General features: G+C 43.2%; 1 protein-coding gene across 2 annotated transcripts; it reads right to left on the bottom strand.

Moving 5' to 3' along the window:
• Window positions 1-5,406: 5,406 nt before the first annotated feature.
• LOC9269354 (uncharacterized) lies at window positions 5,407-8,113 on the bottom strand. Of its 2 annotated transcripts, XM_066310073.1 has the most exons (4): window positions 7,533-8,113; window positions 7,061-7,167; window positions 6,157-6,295; window positions 5,407-5,813 (listed from the first exon to the last, which is right to left on the bottom strand). In XM_066310073.1, exons 1-4 carry the CDS (start codon window positions 7,850-7,852, stop codon window positions 5,729-5,731), a joined length of 651 nt encoding a protein of 216 aa, XP_066166170.1. In that variant the 5' UTR covers window positions 7,853-8,113; the 3' UTR covers window positions 5,407-5,728. The 2 variants fall into 2 exon arrangements, with proteins under 2 accessions (XP_066166170.1, XP_015633851.1); XM_015778365.3 differs by lacking the exon at window positions 7,061-7,167 and having other exon boundaries at window positions 6,157-6,338.
• Window positions 8,114-8,639: the final 526 nt, after the last annotated feature.

Here is an 8,639-nt window from a genome sequence, read left to right as displayed (position 1 = left end):
TTGCCTATGTGCTTTTGGGTAGCACGCTTACCGCATGAACCAATATTTATGGCTTGTCGCCAAGTACTACTTAGAACCTTATTAAGACTAATTATGCTTATTGCTTAGAACCACTTATTATTTGGATATCATGCTTGAGATGATTTATGTGAGACTATGTTGCATTCCTAGGCGACTAGTCCCACATGAGGATGGGTTTGAAATGGTTGAGATAACCGGGGAATATGCCTTTGTTGAGATCGAGTCTTTGGGGTATGCTTTTGGTCGCCACCATCGAGTGGTTGACGGGCGTATGACGTAGACGACTGGTGTGGCTATTCCAACGGTTGTGTCTTCTATTTCATATCCGATGGCTTAGAGCCTATGTAGTGCACTCTTCAAGACATGTTAGGGTCTGCGATGAGGTTGGATGGTTACCGTATTTATTTGGGCTTTATTTGAGACCCCATCCATCCAGATATTTCGCGCTGACATGCCTTGGAGCGTTGCACCACCTAGGCTTTGGGTCGTCCTCACACTAATGAAGACAAACTTTATATCAAACTTGTAGCCCTCGACACGATCTACAACTTATAAAGTTGATTTTTTTTTATTTTAAGTCATTTTTTGTCCCAAAATGTAATTTTAAAATTTAAATTTCAAAATCTATAAACATGCAACAATATTTTGGGACCCTAAACAGTTTTAATTCAAAAACTTTTCAACTAGAAATTTATAGGTCGTGTCGCGGGCTACAATTTTAATATAAAGTTTGTCTTCATTAGAGTTCACATAAAAAAGTTATGAATTATTTTTTAATACAAAATTTTTAGACCGTCCTGTTTAGGGACCAGGGTGACACAACTAAACAAGTTGGAGGACCTAGATGAGTGATATGAAAGTTTAGGGACTGGGATGACACAATTGAACAAGTTTGAGGACCTGAACGGTCGATTTGCGAGTTTAGGGACCAGGATGACACAACGGTATAAGTTTAGGGACCGGTGATAGACTTTACTCTTTGGGATTCTCAATTCCACTTAGAAAACATTTCAAGCAGAAGATGTCACCACGTGGTGTCTGTAGAATATTACTACAACAAAAATATCTTGTAGAAATATTTTTCTAATACTACAGAAGCATTTTTCAAATGTCTTTACAATACTATAGTGGTATTTTCAAAAGTGCCTCATTAGTGCCTTGTAGTGAATTTTCTATACCAATGAAGACATAATGTGCTCAACTTAACTTTTTTTTTTTTAAAAAAAAAGAGGTCAGCAAGGTCATGAAAGTGTCAGCTCTCTCATTTGTGGATTCCCAGAAACTAGTGACCACATACTTTTTGATTGCCTGGTAAAGTGTGTGTGGCACATGTGTAGAGAGGCTCTTCATTGCGTCGAGCGAGTTTTTGCACAATGTCGTAGATGGAGCTATGAGGAACTTTAAAAACTATGTGGCGGTATTGTCTGACAGGAATGTCATGGTTTTTTAAATAAAGAAACTCCTGAATGTTATCCTGTGACCATTATGTTTCAAATTGTTAATTTATATTTTGAAGTAGTGACGGAAATTGGTGAAGACGGATGGCTAGTAACATTTGTAGCTTTAGTGTCTACTGTCCAGGCAAGGTACAGGATGAAGTTTCTTGTGGTGGTGAATATAAGAAAGTGGTGGAATGATGGTTTTACTTTCTCAAAACCCAACAGTTCAATGTGCCTACCTGCATATCTCACTTTGTTCTAGATCCAATTTGCACATACATCCCAAAACACTAACTAGAAATCTTTGAAGTGCAATAACTGATATTTTGGAATGCAAATCACAAGATTATGATAGGATCGAGTGGGCTTTCAACGGGCCGATACGGCAGCTTAGTGAAGCTATCCCAACTAAGCTCAAGGAAGAGAACAAAGGCAACAATACATGCTCTTGGAGGTATCAAACAAATAGCAAAATCCGGCAATTGCAGTGGTGGCGACCTAGAGGCTAGGCTTGGCTCATTGCCACTAGTAGAGAAACGATTTTCCTGGACGAGGAGCTATTTAGTTTACAGACGGATCGTTTTCATGTCCGCACGCAAAAATTGGCCTCCCATTTTCGCGTGCGGACCCTTAAGATGCCCGCACGCGAAAATCAATTTTCACGTACTGGCCTCTTAATAAAGACCTGCCTACAAATCTATCCTTCCTCCTCTTTTCACTCCTCAACACTTAAAAATTTCATCTCGTCCACCCATCCTCATCCTTATCCTTTCTATCCTCTCTCACTCTCTCACCTCTCTATCCTCTCTCACTCTCTCACCTCTCTCTCACTCTCACTCCTAGGCATGGTCCGCACGCACAACGTCGGGCGTGGCCAGCAGCACCGCGTGGCTCAGCGGCGTGCGCGCGGCAGCTGGTGACCGGGAGTGGCGGGCTCGGCTGCATGCGCGCAGCGGTGGATGACCGCCCCCCGCCCGGATCCGGTGGTGGCGGCTGCCCCCCACCCGGATCTGGCGACGGCAGCCGTCCCCCGCCCGGATCCTACGGTGGTGGTGGCAGCAGGCGGGCTCGGACGGCGATGGCAATGGCGACGACGGTGACCGCGACGGTGACGACGACGATGATAGCGACCGCGAGGAGGGCGGCGGTGTCAGCTTTAGGGTTAGGGTTTTGTTTTTTTGGATTTTATTTTTTTCACGGTTTTTTATTTTTGTGTGCGGGCGACATAACCACCCCGCACATGAAAAACAGATTTTTCGCGTGCGGGTGCGTCACCCGCATGCAAAAATAGCGATTTTTAGGGACACTTCATTCCAGACGGTTTGAAGATCCGCACACAAAAATCATTTTTGACCGCACGGAAAAATCGTTCCTCTACTAGTGTGCTGATCTACTTCCCTACCCTCCTTCCTCTACATGGTCTAAAAGTTTCCAGAACCTTCTAGTCTTGTGCCCATATATCTTCTACCTCCAACCTAGGGCTGTCAACGAGCTGAGCTCGAGTCATCCTGCCTGTCTAGGCTGGAGCTCGAGCCGAGCCTAATCCTCCTACGAGCTTTTAAGTAGGTTCAACTTGAGCTCGGTTAGGCTCATGAGTTTGGCTGAGTATATATGTCAATGCATATTTTGATGTTAATATTTTAGAAAAGCAATAATTTTAAGTTAACAATACTAAAGAAAAATGTTAGAAGAACATAAGATTAATATATAATACCAAAAAAAACTTACTTTTACATAAATATACACTAATTTATTCTTAACCTACTACCTTGTTATATAAAAGAAAAAATAAACATACATCTAGGCTTGTGAGAAGCTTGAGCTGAGCCGAGCCGAGCTTGAGTCAAGTCTGAGATGAGCCGAGCTCGAGCAGCTCATGAGTCTCAAGCTTTTTTGACTGACCTACTCCAACCCCACTAACTGCTTCTTTCAACCCTCAAGCACTTGTTCATTGTACTGATACCTATTAATATTTTTGTTGGCAAAGTGGGTTCATAACAAATTGGTATCACAACCTCTTCTTTGCTAAACAAATTCTCTGCCAAAACCACCCCATGTTCACCATGATTAGCCGTGGGGAGAAGATAACCAAATTGTTGGAGAAAGTCCATGCGGTGAAGAACAACAATCATGGAGGATATTACCACCCGACCACGGCCATCTTCAAGGTGGCATCATCTCAACCACCCATGGCATCGCCTCCTATAGAACCCACCATGTGCTCGGCTTGCCCCAATAACAACGTCACATAGGAGACGGCGAGTTCAAGCCCATCAACGAGGATACCGTTCTAATTGTCACCTTGGAGCTTGAGGATGGTAAGGACAAGGATCACGTTACCTACATTGTCACCAAGCACCTTCCCAAAGTCATACCTTGGAAGTGTTCGATGAAATGCACCAGCCTCGACACTAACCCTGACCTTGAAACCCCTGATTGTTCCAAGGAGACGGATGCCAAGTGTTTGATGTTGGGCCTCGACGTCAAGGGTGGTACCGATGAAGTCGTGGTTTTGTTATAAAACAAGGCATGTGTGTGAAGTCGTGGTTTTGTTCTAAAACAAGGCATGTGTGTCCAAAGACATTGTTGTGTTCATCCAATCCGTGAGTAACTTGGCACCGATATCAATTGCTAACATAAACCAGAACACACTTATGCCGTGTTTAATAATGGGCCTTGAAGTCAACACCGTCGCTTGTAGTAGGTTCATTCCTTCTCATGGCTAGGCCTCTGGGGGGTAATCACAGATTTGATGGAGTTCATGGGCTGAAGCTTGACACCGTCATCAGTGTGGAAAATGAGATGTCTGACAAGTGCTCGATGAAATGCACCAAAGACGACAAGAAGTTGTTGATGGAGTAACCAAGAGAAATCCATGGCCACCTCCTTACTTAGGTGGTGTGGTTCGAGGATGGGTGTTGTGGCATGCGCCATGGCCAGATTCAACTCATGTTGGGCCACAGAACAATTGGTGCCACCATGGCCACAACCGATTTGACCATACCCTCCACCACAACAAGCAAGTTTCTAATTGGTTCCCTTTCAAGCTATAAAAGGGAGTGTTGGAGAAAATTTCTTCTATACCCCTGAAAGCTTAGCCAATCCCATCTATGCCCTCGAGTTTTGTCCACTCCCTTGTATGCCCCTGAATTTTGATTTTGATCCCTTTCATACTCATTCCATTAGTTGAATGTTTAATTTCAATGAAAAGGACCTTTTTGCCCTTAGACATGAAGGAAATCTGGAAATTGTAGACTAGCTATACTCTTGGAAGTGTATAATTTTGTTATATAAGACTGGGACGCGCTAAACTGCACCCAGGGTGCGTTATAACTAAAACGCTCGACGCACCGTACCCCTCCGCCCCAACCCACCCACCCCACCACCCCACCCTCTACCCCTCCCCCACCCCCCACCCCCCCACCCCCGCATCACCCCACCCACATCCATCCTGCACAAACTCCCTCATCCCTCTCTCTCCGACAAATTCTGTCGTTCAGTAAATCAATTACTATCAGTTGTTTTTGTTCGATAAGTAAACAAGTTACTATCAAAATATTCCCCGCACCTTTTTTTTCCTTCCTCCCGCACCTTTTTTGGTGATTGGCCCATTAGTAACAATATTATTGTGTCTTTCGGTCTAAGAGTAAATGAGTTACTAACACTTCCGCACTTCCAAATTGATTTCTTCTCTTAGTAAATGAATTACTCCTAGGTTATTTTCAGCCCTTCCCAATTTGGTTACTCCTTTAAGTAAATAAATTACTCTCAGATCGTTCTCAGCTCTTCATTAGTACTCCCAATTGGTTTGCAAATCTTCTCTTAGTAAATAAATTAATATTTGCACGTCATTGGACTTCTCTTAGTAAAATAAGTTAGTCCTGATACAGGAGTAAATATATTGCAGATTGCACAAGGCCGCTGGAGTATTTAGTGACAAAACAAATGAAGGTAAAAAATTATGATTCATATTATTAACCTAACCACAATTTAATAATTTCTTTACAAACATGAATTGTTTGATCCAGTGTCGGTGTTACATCAACAATCTGATAATGCACGCAATGATACATCGGCAGAAAAACACAAAACTAATAAACAAAATCAAATCAACACCACCCGCTAATACATATGCCAATACCGATCGATGCCAGCACTAATATAGCAACGTAGATCAGGGCCGACGACGCTGATTATTAACTACAAAAGGCAGTAAATCCTGAGTTCAGCTCACAGGTAGTAAATTTCTGATTTCATCTCCATCCTCACTAGCCAGCTGAAGCCTCATCCCATCTTGCTGGCCTTGCCATGGCAGGCAAAAGCACCCCCCAAGAGAAAGCTCCACCCAATGAACTGTACAAAATCAAGAGCAGTATAAAAAAGAATTCGATGGATCGACAGATTCTACACAATTGTAGAACAAATCAAGACCCTGATCAACATGACTATATGCAGTGAGTGCTTCAGAAAAATGAATCCATATGCTCTGTTGAACCATAAAATTGCAGAAAATTCAATGGATTGACAGGTTGTACGCATTTTTACAAGAAAATCAAGAGCCTAATCAACGGGACCATATGCATTGAGCAGTTGAGGAAAACATGTATCGATCTGCTTTGTTGAACCACAAAGATAATTGCTTGAGAAAAATAAAAGGAGCTAAAAAAATGCATAGCTCAGCTGCAACCCAACGAACCTTGCAGCTAGCAGACCCATCATGCTATCCACAGCTTCCTCTGCCCATGTGTGATCTATGCTGTCGACGAGGCGTGACCCGCCACCTGGACAACATCCTCCTGCCTCTCTGGAGTTGCAGCCTCCCCCATGATCGTCAGCTGAGGTGCAGAAAACTCCACAAATTCAGAGCATTCCTGTAGTCTATAGATGAAAAATCAAGTAGACCAAAATTGAGAAATCTGTTCATCAACAAAAAAAAAAAAATCAGAACATGAACTACATCTACAGCAGAAAGAAGCTCATAGGGGACTACAACTGCTTTGTTCAACCAAAATATTCAGCGAAAAACTATGATCGAAAGGATCATATGTAGAGAGCAGTTCAGAGAAAATCAATTGATATGCTCTGTTGAACCACAAAATTTCAGTGAACTGCTATTGAATCAAGCTTCTAGAGTTTTTATTTATAAAAAATATCAGAGAACCTGATGATGATGCTATTGGCAGTTTTCCAAATATTGCACACACAAATATATCACTGAACAAATGAAATTCAGATGGGAGCACTTTTCTGAATATATTGCAATAACAATTCATGACTGAACAAATGAAAATTAAAATGAGAGCATATGGTTCTTCATGCGTTGCAAAAAAAAAAAAAACTCGGCTATCAGGACTATTCACTCATGATGCTTGATCCAGCAAAAGCAGCAATCACCAAAAAATAAATAAATTAGAAAAGCTTGTTAGGGCCCCTTTGAATCAAAGAATTTATATAGGAATTTCATAGGATTTAAATCCTATAGGAAATTTTCCTATTTGGCCCTTTGATTCAAAGGATTGAAGCTTTTCAAATCCTATGAAATTCTTATGGAATGGCACATTACATGTGGATTTTGGAGGAAATTTAGCAAGAGCTCCAACCTCTTGGAAAATTTCCTTTGAGTCTATCTCTCTCATCCGATTCCTGCGTTTTTCCTGCGCTCCAATCAAACGACCATTCCTGTGTTTTTCCTGTGTTTTGCAATCCTCTGTTTTACACTTTAATTCCTGTCAGAATCCTGTGTTTTTCCTATTCCAATGTTTTTTCTACCCTGTGATTCAAAGGGGCCCTTAACCTATCAATTACAGAAACCTGTAGATGTATAGAAGCCTGAAAAATTCAGAATATCAATGGATGCTAGTGTTACACAAACCAAATCCAGATCACATAGAACTAACGAACCAGCCAGAAGTTTAGTAGGATTATAGATGGAAGTCTCATGAATGCTCTGAGAGCTAAATGCTTCCCTGAAGTGTTTCAACAGAAATTGAGATGCTCTCCAAGCTTAGGCAGTCACAATAAAAAACTGAAGGAAGAATTCCCGTGGGGACGAGTCGAGCGGCTGCGGCGTACCTGGTCCTCGAGGTCCATCTGGGTGGGCTTGCCCTTGGCGGCCGGGTCAGAGTCGACGTCCATCGGCAGACGGCGGCGGCCACGCGGCAAGCTGGTGGAGGACAACCACGATGACGGCAGCGGGCAGGAAGAAGCGGGAGGAGGAAGAGGAGGAGAGGACTGCAAGGTGGCCTGCCGCACGCTGCTCTCCTCCCACCGCCGCCGGTGGATCCGTGCGAGGTCAGGCGAGGGACGCCCGCCGCCACTGGATCCGGGCGGAGGACGACCGTCGTCACCGGATTCGAGCGGGGGACAGCCCCGCCGAGCCCGTCGCTCGCCATTGCCGCAGTGCGTCGCCGTCGCCCGTCGCCGCATCCATCCCCGAGCACAAGCCACAGCCGCAGGGGAGAGGGTGGGCGCCTTCTCTGCTTCGTCGCCGTCACCTCCCAAGTCTGGTATCCCCTCCCACACGGCGGCGGCGGCAGGCGGACGGGGAGGCGGTGGTGGCGGCGATGGAAACGAGGCGGAGCGGCTTGGCTAACTGCGGTGTACGGGAGGGCTAGATCCGAAAATAATGGAGAGCGCGGGGAAGAAGCAGGGGCGGTTTCTGGGGTGGGGCCACAGTTGACGATTACTATACGAGGAGGGGGGGGGGGGGGTTGCTGCGGGGGGTGTGTTTTAACGCCTACACCTCATATGTAGTATAGTATCTATATAATATAAGACTATTATATTTATGACTTTATTATACCAGGTATTTTTTATGAAAAAGTTTAATTTTATATAATGACATAAAACTAATATTTATTTACTTATTAAAACAGTATATGTAGCTTTTTTTTATGATAGTTCAACATATTTTCTCCAGTTGTATATATTATATAGGAATGTTTTCCAAAACTATATTTATCATTTTAAAAAGTGCTACACATACTTTTTAATATATATTATTTTTTATGTACAACAAACTTATGCATATGATAATCACACAACAAATTTTATACTTCCAACAATACAGTTTACAAATTTCTACTTATTTCTCACATATTGAAGGGTAAAACTAACTTTTCTATACCTATTAAACGGTCAACTAATGGTCAATTGATGGCAAGGGTACGAAAGGGATCC

The sequence above is a fragment of the Oryza sativa genome, chromosome 4 (genome assembly GCF_034140825.1).
Source record: "Oryza sativa Japonica Group chromosome 4, ASM3414082v1".
In the NCBI taxonomy this organism is placed as follows: Eukaryota; Viridiplantae; Streptophyta; class Magnoliopsida; order Poales; family Poaceae; genus Oryza; species Oryza sativa.
This window is presented reverse-complemented; position numbering and strand designations above follow the sequence as displayed.

Bases quoted from the DNA above. Each gene is read 5' to 3' on its own strand.
- LOC9269354 (XM_066310073.1), bottom strand. From the start codon at position 7,852: ATGGCGAGCGACGGGCTCGGCGGGGCTGTCCCCCGCTCGAATCCGGTG. The intron at 6,296-7,060 runs GTTGGAGCTCTT...TCTGCACCTCAG, and splicing joins CAAAGGAAATTTTCCAAGAG to CTGACGATCATGGGGGAGGC. The intron at 5,814-6,156 runs GTTCGTTGGGTT...GATTTTGTACAG, and splicing joins ATGGGTCTGCTAGCTGCAAG to TTCATTGGGTGGAGCTTTCT.